At 31.4% G+C, this 19,735-nt stretch overlaps 1 protein-coding gene across 1 annotated transcript in view; it reads left to right on the top strand.

Moving 5' to 3' along the window:
• Smp_159370 (family M13 unassigned peptidase (M13 family)) overlaps window positions 1-19,735 on the top strand; it is a gene marked incomplete at both ends in the record, with an annotated part of 41,255 nt that overhangs the window by 2,022 nt on the left and 19,498 nt on the right. Inside the window, 10 exons of the mRNA XM_018791085.1 lie at window positions 985-1,053; window positions 2,395-2,508; window positions 3,495-3,578; window positions 4,591-4,739; window positions 6,189-6,292; window positions 9,240-9,358; window positions 10,381-10,479; window positions 10,544-10,624; window positions 14,088-14,188; window positions 17,599-17,777. Coding sequence (XP_018645703.1) covers window positions 985-1,053; window positions 2,395-2,508; window positions 3,495-3,578; window positions 4,591-4,739; window positions 6,189-6,292; window positions 9,240-9,358; window positions 10,381-10,479; window positions 10,544-10,624; window positions 14,088-14,188; window positions 17,599-17,777 — 1,099 coding nt within the window. The remainder of the gene's footprint in view (window positions 1-984; window positions 1,054-2,394; window positions 2,509-3,494; window positions 3,579-4,590; window positions 4,740-6,188; window positions 6,293-9,239; window positions 9,359-10,380; window positions 10,480-10,543; window positions 10,625-14,087; window positions 14,189-17,598; window positions 17,778-19,735) is intronic.

Below are 19,735 nucleotides of genomic sequence, written 5' to 3'. Positions count from 1 at the left end.
CCATGGTGGTCTAGCTTCAATTGACTCATGCTTTCAACTATATAGTTTACAGGTAAACCAAAACCATTTTCTAAATTAAAATAGCAATCAAATTACTGGATTTTTCAATAATCTAGTGTTCAATATAAAGGAGAATATAGATATCTGAAGTATCAAGTACGAAGTAAAGGAAATTCGATATCTGTCTTATAATGATAGAACCATGAAGAAAAAGAATAAGTTTTTAAAAAATTTTAATGATGATTTATGGGAAACCAATTTATTCAAAATAATATTTGATACTTATATCAAACATCATTCAAGCTAGTTTGTGAATATTTCTCAAAGAATGTTGTTCTAGTCGCGAGACCGGAATGTAGTGGATACATTTTGTTTGATATAATTAAGTTGGATTGCTGAATATTTTGAAACGAAGACGAAACAGTTGTTAAGTATCCTCTGGTTTACCACTGTTTCTCTGTTGACATCAATCCGAAATAAATAATAGCTTTAAATTTTAACAACAGATTATATCATATATTTATGGTGTGTGTTACTGATGTCGACAGAATAAGTAGGATGTATCATCAATCGAAAATGAAATACCTAGTGGCAGAAGGTTAAGAAGATCAAAGAAAAGAGAATGAGAACAAACAATGATTGATGTGGAAATAAAGGAACAGTGAAGTTTGAGACCGTTGATTGATATTTTGCAAATGAAGTATTTACTGTAGGGTTCTCAGATTTTACTAAGATGTTCTATAATTGATCGCCACTTGTGTTTTCCTTCACTACACTTTCAACTCATATCAAAAACATTTAAAATACTATATGGTTAGTTTGGCGATATACAAAAGAAATATTTGGCAAAAAATCAAAACTTCTAAAGTAATTGCTTCTTATAACTTATATGCTTTGAAATGATCAACAAACTTTTCCGACCATATTATAATTCAAATTAGATGTATAATGTGATCAATAATAAATTTGTCATTTTTTTTCAAGCTTGTAGAAGGTTATCTTAGTTTACAAAGAGAATATTATGTAAACGATTCGTATCCAGCTTACTCAAAAGTAAGTTTGTGTTTTTTAATTACTTTACAACAATATAAATAAATTCACTTAGTATTGTTTGTTTTTTGAATCTTCCCATTGATGTTTAGGACTGGAACTGGTCAGTCTCTAATTGGCATATGTATATACTGTGCGTATTGCCTCCATATAGCCTTAATTCACAAGCGTAAATAAATATGTGTCTAGTATTTATAAAGTAGCTATTTTACGATTTTTCAACTTATAGAATAGTTTATGAATATGGATTTATAAGAGATTTATTTTATAATTTGTCAAATAACTGTTTAACATATATAATTATGTAGTCTTGTTAGAGGCTGTATTTTTGTACGGTCAAACTGAAAATTGTTCTTTCATATGTTGTATGATACATGATGACAGAGATGATTTGAATTCCTTAGTGTGATAGGATATTTAAACTGTTCACTTTTATACATTATAGTGTAAAATTTCATTATCAATATGTCATTTTGATATCTTGTTTTGAGTAAATACATGATCTATCCAATAGATATAGAAACCAAGTTGTTAAGGTCATTGAGTATAGCATGTTGTTAATCTCTTAGAAGATTTATGAAATATTCAGCCCCGTTTAGGCAAATATGTCATGTTAAAGAATGCAACCATTTTTAAGTGGATTAAGGGTTTTAGTGTGAGCAAGATTTTTATAAGGTTACGACTACAGTCAACATTTCTTATTGGTTAAAATTTCCAAAGTATGTTGTCCCCTGTTGTATTTTAAAACGTTGACTTGCTAGTTAGGTGACTAAATTCGAAAAGCTACTACGAAAATCGTTTGTACATACGATTCTAGTAAATTTTGGAATGATAAAGTAGCTGAAGAACCTCACTTCTGAGAACTTCTAGAGATAATTTGGACAATAGGAGTAGAGATAGGATAGGAATATTTCCACTGAAATTCATCAGACATACTGAGAAAACATTCTTCAGATGAATAGAATTTTGTTCTATGATATACTGCTTCTGTATAAATGATGTATTATATCTGCCAAATATAAAGAGAATTAGGCATATGTAGCACAATAACCATTAATTCTGTTCTTAGTTATTGAAATAGAAATCTCTAAATATGTTCGAAATGTGCTCTAGTAGTGAAGATCAAACAAACGAGTCCAAACAGGAAAAGATTTTCATTATATTATAAAGATAAACAAAGCGGGTTGTAATGTCCGAAGTATTTATCATTTACATCAAACATCGCATCAATGTACACTACACATCGTTACTGTTGTCATGAATGTTCTTGATATTTAAGACATAAATAGTATTAAATCTATGAAATTCAACATTGATTCTTCTGTGTACATTGTGTCACTTTAGAAAACTGGAGCATTTCGTCGATTTATGCGGAATTATTCCCTCTTGTTAGGAGTACCAAACTCATCGTTACATGAAGTAGATCAAATTTATGAATTTGAAAAACAAATTGCATTGGTAGGTGCTTTTAAGTTATTTATTGTTTTACTTTTATTAAGGATATTTTTTACTGTTCATTGTTTGTTCCAGTGATTACAAATCGATCAGAGACTGTTTGCCATGTGGTTAATATTGCTATCTACAGTAGTGACTAAAGTCTATCATTTAAGACTGACATTAAAAACTTTATAATTAAACGATTGATTGATGAGACAAGATACTTTTGGCAATATTTGCTCCTGAAGTAATCGTGAGAAATTGCTACCACATATTTTTTCCAATATTTCCAATATCTATGTTAACGGATCATGAAAGATATTTGATTTCGATTAGATTTCATGCTTTCTACTAACTGTTCGTTTAAGTAGTTTGTTTGTAGAGATGAGCTTGGTTCTAAGATAATTTTTGTTATATATTGACGACACTTTATGTTAAGTTTTCGAATTATCTTGCATAATCTAAAAGTGATTTATTCTTCTAAGCAAGATTTCTTTGCTGTTGCACTGTTGATTGAGTTTTGATGGGACGATGAAATTATCAACTTTATGTCGTCCTAAATGACATCCTGTTTATGTTGAACGATTGATAGAAAGAGATTATACATTCTCTACTACTACCGGCACAAATCTTGAATGTTTATTAATTAACATTATTACTAAAGTCTTCTTCATTATATCAAGTACATAGTTTCTTCAAAACGATTAAAATAAACAAAAAACAAATAGATCACTTCTGCTACCTTTTCAGAAGTGTTCAGCTATGATTTGGATTTTTTCAACCGATTACTCTTTGCTACTCTGCATTTAGTTTATGGAATTTTCAGTGACACAATTCAATAATCAAGCCAGATGTGCTCACTACATTAAATAATGAACAGGTATTTTCCTTAATATCGTAATGAAGCCATAGAAAATTACTGTCTTACATTAGAAAAAAATGATTAAGCGTATTTCATAAATTTACATTACAATCAACTGTTTTTGCTCATTTACTTATCTTAACAGAGAACTGAAGATCGTAGTGAAAGAGACCCGGAGAAAAACTACGAACTTGTTACTCTACAAAATTTATCTACTATTTGTCCTGTGGTCAGTTTTAATTATATATGAGTTAATCCATATTATACTTAACTTATGCAAACATTAAAGATACTGAGATGAAATTTAATTCTGTAATCTAATATATACAGGGTGAAAAAGGCTTTTTGTACAGCTTTTTATTGAAATGTAGCTATACATTGGCAATATTATATGTTTGCTGTCAATATCATCCTGAAAATCATTTTCTTAGATTCGCATATTTTGGTATTAGTCAGTGCATTTTAGTTAATGTAGTTTGAGGTTTTTCTTCCTATCACATCTATGTACATTTTCACAATACTTTAGATAAATTTGAGTAAAGTATTCTATCTTGATGTGATGATAAAACAAACTATATCCTATTAAAATTATCTAGAGTTACGTTTAAGACAAAATATTTATTGTGGGTAAACTAGATAAACTGATAAATGATGTAGTTCTCTAGATGAAAAGAAGTTATTATTACTTAGACTACATCTTCCATTTAATACAGATTACGTTATGGGACATGGAAAGTATATAGGTGCTTGCAGTAATTTTCTTTCATCAATATTGCATCCAGATTAAGAAAATGAAAACAATGGTGACTTTTTATCACCTAAATTGTTTATTTATCAAAAATATCATTTACAATAGACTTTTAATGGATAAAAACATGATAGGAAAATATTTGGTTAAAGTAGTATCTATTTTACAGTAATCTATCTGAAGACATTTAATTTTCATTTATTTAATCAGTCTCCTAAAATTTCTCAGACTATTGGGCGTAGTGAAAAGATCTCCATTAAAGAATTTCCAAAGATAACATATAGATATACATGATTCTAGGGGAAATTATAATAAGTAGACTTTGTTATTCAATACATAGAGCTAGAATTCGCTAAAATTAGCTTACAACTGGTCGATCATCGTTTAACCTACTCAAATTAATTAAACTTTATCATAGTATCTTACTCATTGCGAATGATGGTTATATGATTTGTCTTCGAATTTCTTTACACTTTCATTTATTATTCAATAGCTTAATTGGACGAAATTATTCGATTATTTATATGCACCACTAAACTTCAAACTTCCTCGAGATCAAGTGATTGCATTACACGATCGTACATTTTTCAGAGAACGATGCGCTTTATTTAAAGAATATTTGAAAACAGAGACTGGTATTCGGTATGTTTACCATAATTATTGTTAAAATAGGAAAGAAAGATTTGTTGTTCACTAAATGTGATTGAGATTAGTTGATTTTATACCTTAGTTAAATATTTTGATAAAATTTCTTCTTGGTGATTTAAGTTAACCATGTGTAATTTGCTGAATTACCTAATTTAAATGTAATACATAAGATGGATCAAATTAGTATGTAAATCTGGTTATTACATACTTACTTACGCCTGTTACCCCTCGTGGAGGAGCATAGGCCACACACCAGTATTCGCCATTCAACCCTGTCCTGGGCAATCCTTTCCAGTTCTTTCCAGTTGTCATTCATTCTTCTCATATCTGCTTCCATTCCCCGGAGTAACGTGTTCTTTGGTCTTCCACTTTTCCGTTTCCATTCACCATTCCAAGTTAGGGCTTGCCTCGTGATGCAGTTTGATTATTTCTTTAATGTATGTTTGACTCACTTCCAACGTCTTTTCCTGATTTCCTCTTCAGCTGGAAGCTGGTTTATCCTCTCCCATAAAACGCTGTTGCTGATAGTATCCGGTCAATGAATGTTGAGTATTTTACGTAAACAACAGTTTATAAATACTTGCACCTTCTTGACGATGGATGTAGTAGTTCTCCACGTTTCAGCTCGGTACAGTATGAGTGTCTTGACGTTCGTATTGAAGATTCTCACTTTGAAATTAGGTGAGAGTTGTTTTTGGTTCCATATGTTCTTCAATTGTAAAAATGCTTCCCTTACTTTGTCAATCCTAAATTGGGCTATTAGTACTATTAAAATTGATCGAGTGTGTTGAATCAGTTTATCCCTAATGGTTTATTTTTTGTTTAGACAACAGTCAATGATATTTTTGATTTTCTCAGTCTCTTCTTCACATACACGAAATGAAGTCAATTAAATAATATTTTAAAAACGCAAGTGCAGTTCAACCATCAAACTAAGTCACCCTGACTATTCACTGGATATAGTTTCTTCCAGTCTAATTTGCCCCTGAAAAAAAAGATCATGTGGGTGTTGAATCAGAATGATATGAAGATAAATGTGAGACCATAAAGCAACAGAAAAACATAGATCCTTAGGATTTTCAACATTTTCAACATTTTAACTCAGGATAAGAAATGTTTTGAAAGAAATAACAAAAGACATCCCTTGAAGTTTGAAAATAATTTTTTTATGACTTCATCTGAAGTACTTTTTGGATTGACGACAAACTTAAATATTTTATTATAATAATAAGGTCTTTCGAGTAAGCATATTGTTCATGACAGTAATTATAATATGATCATTCATGACAGTGAAATTAAAAAAGTATTTACAATCAAACAAGAACTGACTGATAATTATAAACATTTGACTAAACACAATATTGAACATTTGAAACCTAGTCTTTATGAAATGCGTAATTATGATATATATAATATATATATACCAAATAAATTGTTATTTAGAACTTTACACAATGCTGCTGTATGGAGTTTTATGTGGAAAACAGTCTCACGCATGCCAAAAGATGTTAGCGAAATGTTGGAAGAATACAGAGAAGCAGAACTAGGTAGGTAATGATGATATGTTCTTTTATTTAAAAAATGAACCAAAGACTATTGTCAGCATAAAGTATTGTTTCATTTTTTCAAACATCAGGTGTTTTTGATAATTTTCCTACTCCTATACTGAATAAATTATGTGACACATTTGCTTTCGCCTTTAAAGTGAAGTGAGGTAGAGTTTGAAAACATATAATGTTATGTACCTGTGCTACAAATCAAGGAAAAAGCTGTCTTTATTGTAACAGATCAGTTAATGATATGACTTTGTATGACTGATGTAGTTGAACCAAAATTTCTACCATGCTGAATAATAGAAAAGTACGAAACCAAACTAAAAATGATAGCTATAGTTATCTCACAATTGTATGGGTATGGAAACGAGTGTTATAAATATAGCCAACTGGGTTTACAAATGTCTGGGATGAAATTATTTCATTGGTTGAATATCACTGATCAGTTGGGATTACATAGTAGATAAAAATCTACAACTTGCTCAATATCCAAAAAAACTGGAGATCGACCACATTTTATGTTTGTAGAGGTTCCGTCACGAGCAACTGAGAACAGCGGTCTTTTTAGGGGAAAGCGTTGATTAATTTTGTCCTACATTTTTTGACGTTTAGTGATAACACTTAACTTTTAGTCCATAGATTACGTGTAAAGTTTCCACTCCAAATCAGAAAATACTTAAGGCCTTTATATAAATGGGTCTCGAATACGTTTACATCAGTCTGTCTTTAGTTATTTAGTTGCATGAAATTCAATTCAATTTGTGATCTTCAAACTAAAAAATATCGACTTCATTTCCATCAGTTCGCTTGTAAGTGCATATATGGAGAATCCCAGATTTGGTGGTAATTTTCAGGAAGGATGATCAGAAACCTTATTAGAAATCCTTGTTATAATAAAACTTCCTAAACTGTAATTTAAAGCAGCACATATAAGTGAATAATGTTATTTTCACTGAAACCATGAATATGTTCAAGTCAGACAACAATTATAAGCTTTGAAGTGCTGGACGACCGTTACGTCTTTATATGGAGTTCCACAAGGCTGTGCATTCATGAACACGCAACCTGGAATCGTACCCAAAACCTTTAGCTTCGCACATGAAAATACATCATGAATAGTTGTAGTAGTTGTCTCTTTAATGTTCAATACTTCAAGGGAATTATTTAGTCATTTCTATGCCTCCACACTTGCATACTGACTGTTGCTATGTTTAGTAATTTAGCAGTGTTGTTTAGTCTTGATTTTACTCCGCCCACATAATCTGTTTAGTTCATTCAAACCAGCACTCCTCCTTTGTCCAACCTTATTACGATGAGCATTTTATCTTTTCTACTATTCACACACTTTTAATTACGTAACTTTTAATTATGATTATTTTAATAGCCTTATTTTTCTAGCTTTGACCTACTTCTTTTATCAGTATATTTGTTTGTTTTCATGCCATTTGTTGTCCTTATATTTACTAGTGTATCTGTTACATACTTTTTACTTACTATGAAAAGTTGTGCAGTATTTTCTTATTTTTACGACTGACTAACAAATAGTCTTGATTAGTTTTGTATTTTTAGTATATGCATTTAAATATTACTGTATATTTGAATACAGCCTGATTAATATCTCATTTCATGAATTGTAGAATGATAGTGTGATTATAATTTAGATAAGCATCGCAGATGACCTAGCCCATCTATACCATACACACGAACAAATACAGGTCAACACAACCAGTGTAGAAGGAGCTTCTACATCAGTAGGCTTCAATATACACAAGGGAAAAACCAAGATCCTCAAATACGAAACAGGGGACATCAACTCAATTATACTTGATGAAAAAACTCTGGAAGAGGCGGAAACTTTCACATACCTACATAGCATCGTCAAGGAACAAGGAGGCTCCAGTGCAGATGTTAAGACAAGGACTGGCAAAGTAAGAACAGCATTCCAACAACTGAAGAACATGTGGGACTCTAAACAACTGCCTGCAAACCAACATCAAAGTCAGAATCTTCAGTACGAACGTCAAGACAGTTCTACTGTACGGAGCTGAAACGTGCAAAACCACTACAACCATCATCAAAAAGTAAAAGTATTTATAAACAATTGTATACACAAGATACTCAATGTCCATTGACCGGATATCATCAGCAACAGGCTACGGTGGAAGAGAATAAACCAGCTTCCATTTGAAGAGGAAATACGGAAAAGAAGTGAAAAGTGGATAGGAAATATATTGCGGAAATCATCAAACGGCATCACGAAGCAAGCACTAACTTGGAATCGTGAATGGGAATGGAAAAGAGGAAGACTAAAGGACACACTGTGCTGGGAATTGGAAGCAAACATGAAAAGGATGAAGAGGAACTGGAAAGATCTGGAAAGGATTGTCCAGGACAGAGTTGGCTATAGAATGCTGGTGGGTAGCCTATGCTTCTCCATGATGGGTAACAGGCATAACTAAGTCAGGAATTTCTTTAGAGACGTTTATAATATAATTTGGTACAAATCTCTGTCAACTAAGTGTTCTGAAGCTTGTTTTTGCTTTCTTGGACAAAGTCTACAAACGTGTAGCACAATAAATTATCGCTAATAGCGTCAGTCAGCTTTCAAGAAACAATTATCTCTAATTTTCTCTTGACCTTACCTCAATAATTGCCTGGTTTTCTTCTTTATTCGAACTTATTATGACATGAAAGATCTTTCACTATGTTTAAGCATCTTCTAACTTGTCTGTTTTCTTTATGACAGTCCATAATTTTGAATGGAATGTCAGTTTAATAACGGATAAATTTACAGATTCCAGTTCTTTAAACATTGTTTTCATGCACTTCAAATGATAGCCGTTCAAATAAACTTTCTTTCGTTTATCTGTAAATCGTACATTCCAACATCACAATAACATCTAAAACAACATCTTTTAAACTGTTTTATATCTGTCCTCAGGATTGAAAGTTGATCCAGATCGCTGGCAGATATGCGTTAATGAAGTACAATTTCCATTCGGAATGGTGATTGGTAGACATTTTGTTCACGAAAGATTTAATCAAAAAAGTAAAGAAGCGGTAAGTTAATTATAACATAAATTTTCTGTTATTATTAACATAAGTTGTAATGTATTTGTTTAATTAGTAATAAGATTCAAAATATTTGCAATGTTGAACGATATTAATCATTACTCTATCAGTAAGTTAAATGTGTATACACGATATATTGTAATGGTTTGATGGTCTAGCTTTAATTGACTCATGAATTTAACTTTTCAATCACTTAAATCTTCACAACATCCCTTTCTGATAATAACCATCATGTGCTCACTAGTGACTGACTTCAGCAGGTATTTCCTGAAGTTCTGGTGAGAAGCCGTGACCAATGGAGTTCAACCGGGTCTGTTGTTAGATAGCAACTCACTGTAGACAATGGTGGACGGTGGCGCATTTTCATAGATCGGTTAAAGTTAAACAATAACACCATTGGATACCAAATCAGTGATCTGAAATTTAAACGCTCACGCGCGAGACCAGAGGTCTTAGATTCGAATCTCGTGCGCGTGGAGGCGTAGATGAGCACTGCTGAGGAGTACCATACTAGAACGAAATGGCTGTCCAGTGCTTCCAGGTTTTCCATGTTGGTCTAGCTTGAATTGACTCATGAACTCAATATGAGACTGTTTGGAAACTTATTGACCTAGAATTGTTCGTAAAATAATCATATCGCAATAGTCTACGGATAATAAATTTATGGCTTTGATCTCAGTGTCGAATCTTTCTCCGGGTTAGGATGTTTGTATTTTTATCTAGTAAGGGATTGTCATTTTCAAGTTTTTTACTCTAAATAAATAACTTGATAGCTCTTAAGATTTCAGATTCCTTGTCTTGAAAGTTGGCATCAAACTTAATTCAACGATCTATTAATTTGAGTAATAATCTCGATGATGTTTATTTAGCACTGAAAGCCAAAATAGTATTTTAGTCACATTATGATAGTTATACTATAATAGGTGATTCAGAACATTTGTACTATACTAATAGCAAGCTCACTATATCAGCAATGTTATTTATTGTCATTATTTACTTTTAAAATTTAGGCTACAGAAATGATCACTGAAATCAAGACTGCTTTTAAAGAGAATTTCGCTAGTGTCAAATGGATGCAAGAAGCTGATAAACTTAAAGCAATTGAAAAGGTATGATAAAAATTAATTTCAGTAAAATTTATTTAGATATTTTTCTAAAATTCAACTATATCAGGTGGATTCAATGAAAGCTTCAGTTGGTTATCCACAAAATATTAATAATATAACAAATGAAAATAAGGAGTTTTCATATTTTGTAAGTTCTGAATGAATATATATTATTGTCATTCACTAGTTTGCTTCTATTTACTTATCTTTTTATGGTTAATATCCTTGTATTTCTTTAACAAGTATGTAACTAAACATCCTTTCTATAGGCGAAATTGATCAAGTTAAAACCTTAATGTCTTAGTTAATCTCTTGCAATAATTATACTTTAACACAAGTACCTCAGTATCTTTGTTAATTTGGTTCCCATGAAGCAATAATATTGTCCTGAATGAATTTGATGTCAATATTCAGTTTATTGAGGGTAGTTTGCTAAAGTATGCTAGTTTCAAATAGATGAGACTTATTGAATAAATCAGTGATCTTGAAGTAAGTAGCTTACAGATTTTATTCTTATTTTACTCACTTGGATTCAAGCGATCGCCTAATATCACAAGACTTTACACCAAGAGTGTTGCTTGAAGTTGAGTACAAAGATGTGTACTTGATAAATGAGGTAATATACGAAAATTATTCAAACAGTTTCAGGTTGTCATCAGCTGTTTCTATGATTACAAATTTCTGTAAGCTCTTACATCCTTTTTTTAAAGAGGTAGATTTTCAAAAGGAATAGTACGAATGGATCTCTGAAACGATTATTCTTTTGTCTTAATACTGAGGTTCATACTGATTCTTTTTGCGATTCCTAAAATTTAAAAACATAAACTATAAATTGTTACATAATTTTCAGGTAATCAGCCTAGAAGTTTCATGCCAAAATCAATTTATCAAAACCGATTATCACAGAATAGATATTCTGCCATAACATTGAAACTTTAATTATTTCTTTTAAATTCCTTTTTATTTAAACTAGACGTTAAATATTAGTTATATTCTTTATTTATTAAATCGTAACAAAATAAATCTGATTGCCAATTAGTCTAAACCTAGTGTATAAACAAATGAGAATTTATTCAGGTACTAAAAACATACGGTGTAGTTGTTACTAACATTAACAATCGTCAAGTCATAAAACTACGCTTTATGAGGTTGTAAATCTTCATCGATTGAGATCTTTGGGCTACGTGTTACGTATGCCTGAACACTGATTACCACGACGCGCAATGCTGACTAGTGTTGGGGATGTTTGGAAGAAAGTTAGGAGCGACCAAACCAAAACGTGGCATCAAAGCTTGAAGTCACTAACTTTTAGTCTAAGCCATGTTGGTAGATGTAGACTACATGGTTGGGGCTCACGTGACTATCGTCACCAATGGCTGGAGACTCTGTGTGACATGGTTCAGAATAGATCACAATGGCGTAGGTGTATACACTCGTTATCTTCCCTTAAACTTTGAGATTAAAATTGCTTTATATCTTCTATGAACTAATTCTTTCTTCTTGTATTATATCCTTATACACAATCTTTCTTTATATTTTACTACCAATGAAGTAGCTACTTCTATGAATATGGTGTTCATCATTTTGTGCTAATGAAGTGTGGCAACTTGGACCGATGCATATATATGCCTGGTCCTACGTTGTAAGTGACTGACTGAAAAGTACGCTTTAAAGTTCATTTGATATTTTCTAATTACTGATAACATAAATTATTTACAAAAAGGAAAACATATAGTAAATTTTGCCAAAATATTCCATCAAGGTACTTCTATACTTAGTACGTATTATTCTTAATGTAACTTTAATTAGATTGTTTAAATGATGCCTTTCTATTTTAAAGAAATAATGTTTATTTTTTCATTATTAGAATCGATCTAAGAATTTAGGTGTCTTCATCAGTTTTATTAGTAACTCAATAAGTACAGGTTAATGCACTCATTTAGTTGTACTACTTGATTTCTATTACGTTAGTGGGTGGAGGGTGATTTAAAACTATGACTAAATAGTTTGTAACCAAATACGTAAACTAGTTAGATAGTTTGTTTTCATCAAACCTATATCATTTGGATTGTGTGAATCTAATACAGTTTAACTTCAATGTCGAATGCCAATGTAGATGTTTAATCTGACTTGGAAGCGTTATATGAAAAAGAAATAAATTAAAGACATTTCAAAAGACTACTTAGCTTTTCAGTACAAAGTAATACCAATAAAACAAAGCCGTAAACTGAAGAGTTCAATGATGAACAGTTAAATGAGATTAAGATGAATCTATTTGTCAAACATAAATTTAATTTAATGAACTTAGTGACTTCGTTCGTGTTTGTGTGTTTTCCTTTGTGTCACACTATTTGTTTGAGAGTTAATGATACGACCTGACTGCTCAAACAGAAATTATCGAAGAAGGATTCGAACATATGAGCTATTGGTTGAAAAATAGATTATCGATTCACTCCTCTAAAAATAGAAAAGTATTAATAATGAAATAAGGATAATGTGATCAAACACAAATTTGTTAAGGTTGTTGGATAATGCCTAGTTGAGTGATAGTTTTTAAATTGTCATTACTGCCACAATATCATTGGTAAACAGAAACTTTCTGTGTATAAAACATGGGTAGAGGCACTCTGTGTACCATGATATTATGAAGTTCTATTCAAGTCGATATAACAATCAACCAATCTCTTTTGAGTTAGTGAGTCATCAGAAGACACTAGTTCGTGAATCTAATCATGAAAATTCTTACAATTACATACAAAGCGTATAAAGTTAACAATAAACAGTTTTTCTTTACTTGTGAACAATTGACACTGTTAATTTTGAATATAATTGAAGAATACTATAGTCTAGTAGATAGTTTTGGCGAAAATTCAGTATAGGTTTAGCGACAATATGTAGAGTTGGAATATACTGAATTAGGTAAGATAATAAAAATAAAATAATTTTGGTATTTATTCTTATAATTACCTTCTTTTGTAAGGTCAATCTTATTCATTTCCTTTACTATACTGCTTTTCTTTTAAATTAGAGTTTTACCTAAGAATAATAACATCTTGACTTATTCATTTTAACCAATTTTATTGTCAGCATAGATGGACCGTGGCTGGCAGTAGAATCCAGGACACGTTTCGTCCTATTTAGGACTCGTCAGCTGAACGTACCTGCATCTCAGAGTTGGTGTTTACTCTAGGACTCGAATCCAGCACCACTGGATTAAAACGCCATCGCGTTATCTACTCAGCTACTGAGTCCTGATAGCCACTTGCTTGTGCAATGGGGAGAAGTTTGAATTCACTTAGTCATGTTTGTTTTAATCTTCCCATTGATGTTTAGTACTGCAATTGATCAGTCTCTGGATTCCAATGCTAGCCACTATCCATCTTTGCTTATAATGCTTGTGAATTAAGACTATATGGAGGCAATAAACACAGTATGCACATATGTCAATAAGAGACTGATCAATTGCATTCCTAAAAATCAATGGGAAGATTCAAACAAACAATATCAAGTGAATTCAATTTTATTATCGTTTATGTTATTTCCTTTTATAATCAATTAAAAAATCTTCTTAGTTTATTGGTTATGAAAATTATTCTGTTTCTATTCCACAGGTTGATTTGAATGAATCAACTTATTTTGAAAATGCATTACATTGTTCTGAAGCATTATTTCTTGAAATTCTACGAGAACTAATAATCCAGGATCCAGATAGGTGTGTAAAAGTTTATCCGTATTTTATTTTATCAAACATAGATGTTAGTTATTTAAAAATTTAACTTGTAATGATAATGGTCAGTAATTGTGTTTCATTGTATAATCAGTCAGAATTAGAGTCTATTTTATGTACAAAACATAAATGATTTCATTTTACTGATTCACTTAACAAACACTGTGGTTAGTAATCATATTATAGTGATAAAGATTTTAACCCAAATACACCTACCTTAGTTTGGATAATTGATTAGTTCACACACAGGTAATGTAAATCGAAAACCAAGTAAGACAATTTGCAAATATCATAACCAAGTTTTAGCCTGATATTTTCAACTGAGCTGAGTATTTGATAGATTGTTAATAATAAAATAATGATATATTTGCGATATCCCAATGCATAGAGATTCTAAATAGTCGTTTGAGTTAAGAACATTTACTAGAATTACGTCGGTTATTTTCTTGTTGCAGTATCATAGATCCGTCGTTTTAAAAAAATGAGTTAATTAATTTTAGGTGAAGGGTAGCGTCCTAATCTTTAGTATACCGTTTTCGTAATAGCTGTGAACACCCTATGATTTAAACACGGTAGGTAGTTTTACTCTGGTTTTCAGTGAAAATGTCTGTATTTGAATTAGTTTATTTCACTCGGTAAACTCTAGGAAATGCCATGAGCAATAAAAAAACATGACTTTAACAAAAGAATTCTCTGAAGAATATAGTTACTCATAAAATTGGGTAATATGATAAAAGCTGTACAATTTTATAGCCGTATTGTGAATAGATTTTATGATAAACATCAAATAGTGAGATGAAACACACTCATAAAAGTGATCTAATGTTTTGTTTAATCTAGTGATAAATACCTTCCAGAAAGAAATAATCAATCACATTGAGGAAGAAATATATGATTCAATTTGGAAAACACTTAAGTACAGACAAACATAGCTAACATTTAATATACCACACCAGTTACCATTGTGCATGGTATTCATTGTTATTAGTTACAGTTTATTGAATAATGCGAGTTATATAAGGGACATTTAATGTTTTGGTGGGCTAAATTTGTGCCTAGGTATTTCCTAAGCTTGAAATATTGTTATAATGAGCAAGTGAATATCTGAATAGATATTTTCGTCCAAAAAAGGTTATTCATTCACCAAGATACAATTTTACCATAAATCTTTATTCAGTAAATGATAACTAAGGTTGAAAGATCTAACATAATCTCAGAAAAAACTATGGATTACTTGATCGTATATATTATTCTTATCAAAGAATAATGTTAACGGTTATAAAAGGTAACTTGAAGTCACTAACTCAGCCAAACTGAATATCTATCATTGATTTACACTACGTTGTTTTATAGGTTGACACAAACTCATGGCTTTGAACTGTTTGATATTGACTTTGATTTCAACAACAAAGCAGTAATACTAACGTTTACACAGTGTAGAACTAAGCTAATTACATTAACATGTATTTAGTAAAATCAGTTTTAATAATCTTACCGAACTAATATCTATTCATGGTTGTATTCAAATAATAGAATAATTTTTTATGGTTAGCGTTTTTTAGCGATTTGGTTTTCTACGGGATGGGGTCGCTAACCCCATGCCCAACCCTCCTCGTTTATTCGGGCTTGAGACCGGCAGTGGCCCCCGGAGGAGCTACAGGAGGAGTTAAATAAGAGACCACTATTTAAAAAAAATAAACTAGCTTGATTCATGAATATTAAATACACAGGCAATTAGTTTAGTTTCATTTAAATGATAAATGAAATTTTCTTATTAACAACGTAAATTATTTAAGTATATTGGCATAGAAATTCCATGTTATAAGATATAACAACATGAACCATAAATATAAACTGATGGATTCTTAAAAATAAAGAAAAAAAGGTTTCATTCTGTATTGTCCGGCTTGCAATCTCTTAATCAATATAATTTATAGTGACAGAAGTTTAGATCTTTGAAATACTGAAAGTGATTTTAAGAATTAGATAACAAAAATTTAACGAATCACTGAAGATAAAACCAATGAAATAGGTTCAATCATCTGGAACTATCTTTTCTAAATGTTGCTGTTCTTGTTAATAATCAAACAACGTATCTATCATTCTGAAAGCCAGATCATTATTAGTTATTTTATAGTTGAAATCATGAGTCAATGGAAAACCTGGAAGCACTGGACGGCCGTTTCGTCCTATTACGGGACTTCTCAGTGACAGTGCGCATCCACAATCCCACCTCGCGAGATTTCAACCTAGGACCTATCAGTCTCGCGCTCGAACGCTTAACCCCTAGAACCACTGAGCCGGTATCCAACGGTGTCAATATCTAACTTCAACCAATTCACGAAATTGAGCAACCGTCCACCATTGTCTTCAGTGAGCTACTATCTCACAAAGGACTCGGTTGAACTCCACTGGTTACTGCTTCTCACTAGATCTCCAGGAAATCCCTCTGGGAGCCACTCACTAGTGTGCATATGATTATTAGTTAGGCTACTAAAATATAAATCTTTATTTCATGTTACTTGCTCATTAAAAAAAGCTATGTATTTGTTACTGAGCCATGATGTTTGTGTGAGAGCTAGTGATACTACTGATTAGCGATTCAGATACTGATTGAAAACTGAAAGCATTGATCAGTTCACTAACTTAAAGAAGATAGGTACACTTGTACAGCATGTATGAAACCTGCAGTTATTTTTATAGATTAACATTTCTGTTCTTAGATATTCAGACACTGATTTACCAATCTTGGTTAGTATACTTAACTAAGCTCACTAAATAGATTCGACCAATAACTCATATCCTTCAACTACTTGATCATCAGTTAACGTACCACCCAAGTTTCTTCCATTAGGGTAGCAAATTAGTTGCACTAGACTGCATACATAAACTGTAGTTCAAAAGCGAGTGCAAGAATTTTTTCTTGCTGAGTTGTAGCAATATCCAAAATGGACTTAGTCTAGACAGTATGTAGTCACTGGCCTGTGAAATTAATTTGACAACAGAGACAGATCAGTCTAATCTTTTCACTCAAGGAAAAATATAAGATTTTACTCTTATAAGGAACTGTTTATGCTTCTGAATATGACAAAATAGTTATTCCTAGATTGATTTTATCAAAGTACGTATTTACGAATGCCTTTACATCGTGATTGTACATAGTCATTGGAACAGTATAAACATCAATAAAGGTTAAAACTCCGAAAATATGATGGTTATAAATATTTCAGTAGTATATTATATCTTTGGGTTTCCGGTGATAACTGTCAGTTTTTAATCTTTATGACAATCACAATTAATTGAATTACAAGTATATTTAGCTGATAAGTTCCAAATATAATCAAAATACATTTAACACAAATTTCTTTTTATTTTGTGTATATAAATCTTTACAGTTGGTCTTTACCAGTTCATATTGTAAATGCATTTTATAAAGAAAATTCAAATCATATATTTTTCCCTGCTGGTATACTTCAAAGTCCATTATATAATCCTGGACAACCATTATCATTGAATTTTGGTGGAATTGGTATGGTTGTTGGACATGAAATAACTCATGCTTTTGATCAACATGGTAAGAGTAATAACATTAATATATTATAACTTACTAAACAATATAAGTAATATTCTATGATTAAATGTGTAGATGACATGGTCAGTATGATGTAAAGATATTTATGTGAAATGTAGTGTTTCAATGGATGCAAAAAAGTAAACATATAAAGAAATCAGAAAGGGCTTTTTGTGGAGATTTAGTATTTTCGTAGTTGAAAGCGTAAGTCAACATAAGCTAGATCACCAGGGAAAACCTGGAAGCACTGGACGGTCGTTTCGTCCTGTTGTAGGACTCCTCAGCAGTGCGCATCCACGACCTAGCCTCGCGAGATTCGAACCCAGGGCCTACCAGTCTCGCGCTAGAGCACTTAACCGATGGATGCGCACTGCTGAGGAGTCCCACAACAGGACGAAACGGCAGTCCAGTGCTTCCAGGTTTTCCCTGGTGCTCTAGCTTCAATTGACTTACGCTTTCAAACATGAAGTAATGTTATTTTGAAATATTCCAATCCATTTATGTCAACATTGTAATGTTGACTCTTGGAGAGGTCATTTTTAATTTTATACAGAAGTTGCATATGGTTCAATCTGAAAGTTGGGTATTACTAATGAGTTTATATAATAAGTAAATTTATATTTAAATATTGGTGTACAATCTAATTATAGCGAAACATTACATCGACAAACTGTCTTAAAGAATATATAGTTAGTGGCTTATGTTAATGGATTTTGTTCTTTTTAGTTTGATTGATTCATGATAAACTGATTTACCCACCTGAAAGATTTCAATGCTCTTGGAGATGAAAAATTTCTTCATTTCTTAACTTCTATTGTTGAAACTACACTTATAGATTCAATAATTGTAAAAGTAATACACTTTCATCCATTTAAAAAAAAGGTTATAGAAAACTGAAACGATCAGTGATTAGTTAAAATTAAAATGAACTTAGGATGATAAATTTATGATGATTGTTTATTTTGAAGATATTTCACATCAATTATGGAATTCAAATAGGTAGGACTAAGAACCAAGTAACATTAAGTGATTGTTCCGTCCTAGTTCGAGACATTTTAATGGTTATCGACTGAAATGGGGCCGCAGTAGAGAGTTTTGAACCTGAGTTCGAAACAAGAATTAGCATCTAAAAGGTGAAATTTTCAAGCTCATTCAGTTTGCATGATTGTCCATCTGTCATCAGTCACATTGGTCTAGCTCTCATTAATTTAAAACTGTGCCGATCATGACTCCTAAATTGTATTTTCAAAAGGCTTTTTGTTGTCAATCAGCACTGTGAAGGATGCGAAGGTTATGAAAATTGATTACGTCGCTGTCCGACATAAATTAAGGTGTTTAAACTTGGGAAAATTTGATGTAAACTACTTTCAAAAAATAAATGTGATAACTTGTTTTCAGTGCTTAGTTAACTTGTTTGGTTAAAAATCAAGAATTACTTCTTTAAGTAGATAAAAAAACAGTCATTATCCAATAATATAAAAGAAAGGTCGTTATTAACCGTTGTACAGTAATTCGTCATAAATGAATTTACTGATATCAATAACATATTCATCGGTAAAAACTTTGAGGAACATACTTCTTTAAACCGAATTGACTAGAATTCTATTCAGATATTCAAATCTGTTATTAACCATTTAATTCTTGAACAGTTTACCTTTTAAAATTATAGACAGAGCTGATGCAGTAAAGTCGCATTCTTTGCAAATGATAAAACTCAATATTGTTTTAATATGTGAGATAAAACAAAAATCAATTTATACGAATATTCGTCAAGGTTAGAACGAATAGTTTGACAATAATTGGGCGCCGAGTATAGAGAATTCATTATATGTGAAAAAATTATATTTGAAATAGTCTCAGCGATTGAAATTTAAATAATTCCAACGTTTCGTCCAGCTAACTTGTCTGGACTTCTTCAGGGAAATAATCAAAATCAAAATCATCAAATAAATATATAGTGT

Source organism: Schistosoma mansoni (assembly GCF_000237925.1).
Source record: "Schistosoma mansoni, WGS project CABG00000000 data, chromosome 5 unplaced supercontig 0195, strain Puerto Rico, whole genome shotgun sequence".
In the NCBI taxonomy this organism is placed as follows: Eukaryota; Metazoa; Platyhelminthes; class Trematoda; order Strigeidida; family Schistosomatidae; genus Schistosoma; species Schistosoma mansoni.
This window is presented reverse-complemented; position numbering and strand designations above follow the sequence as displayed.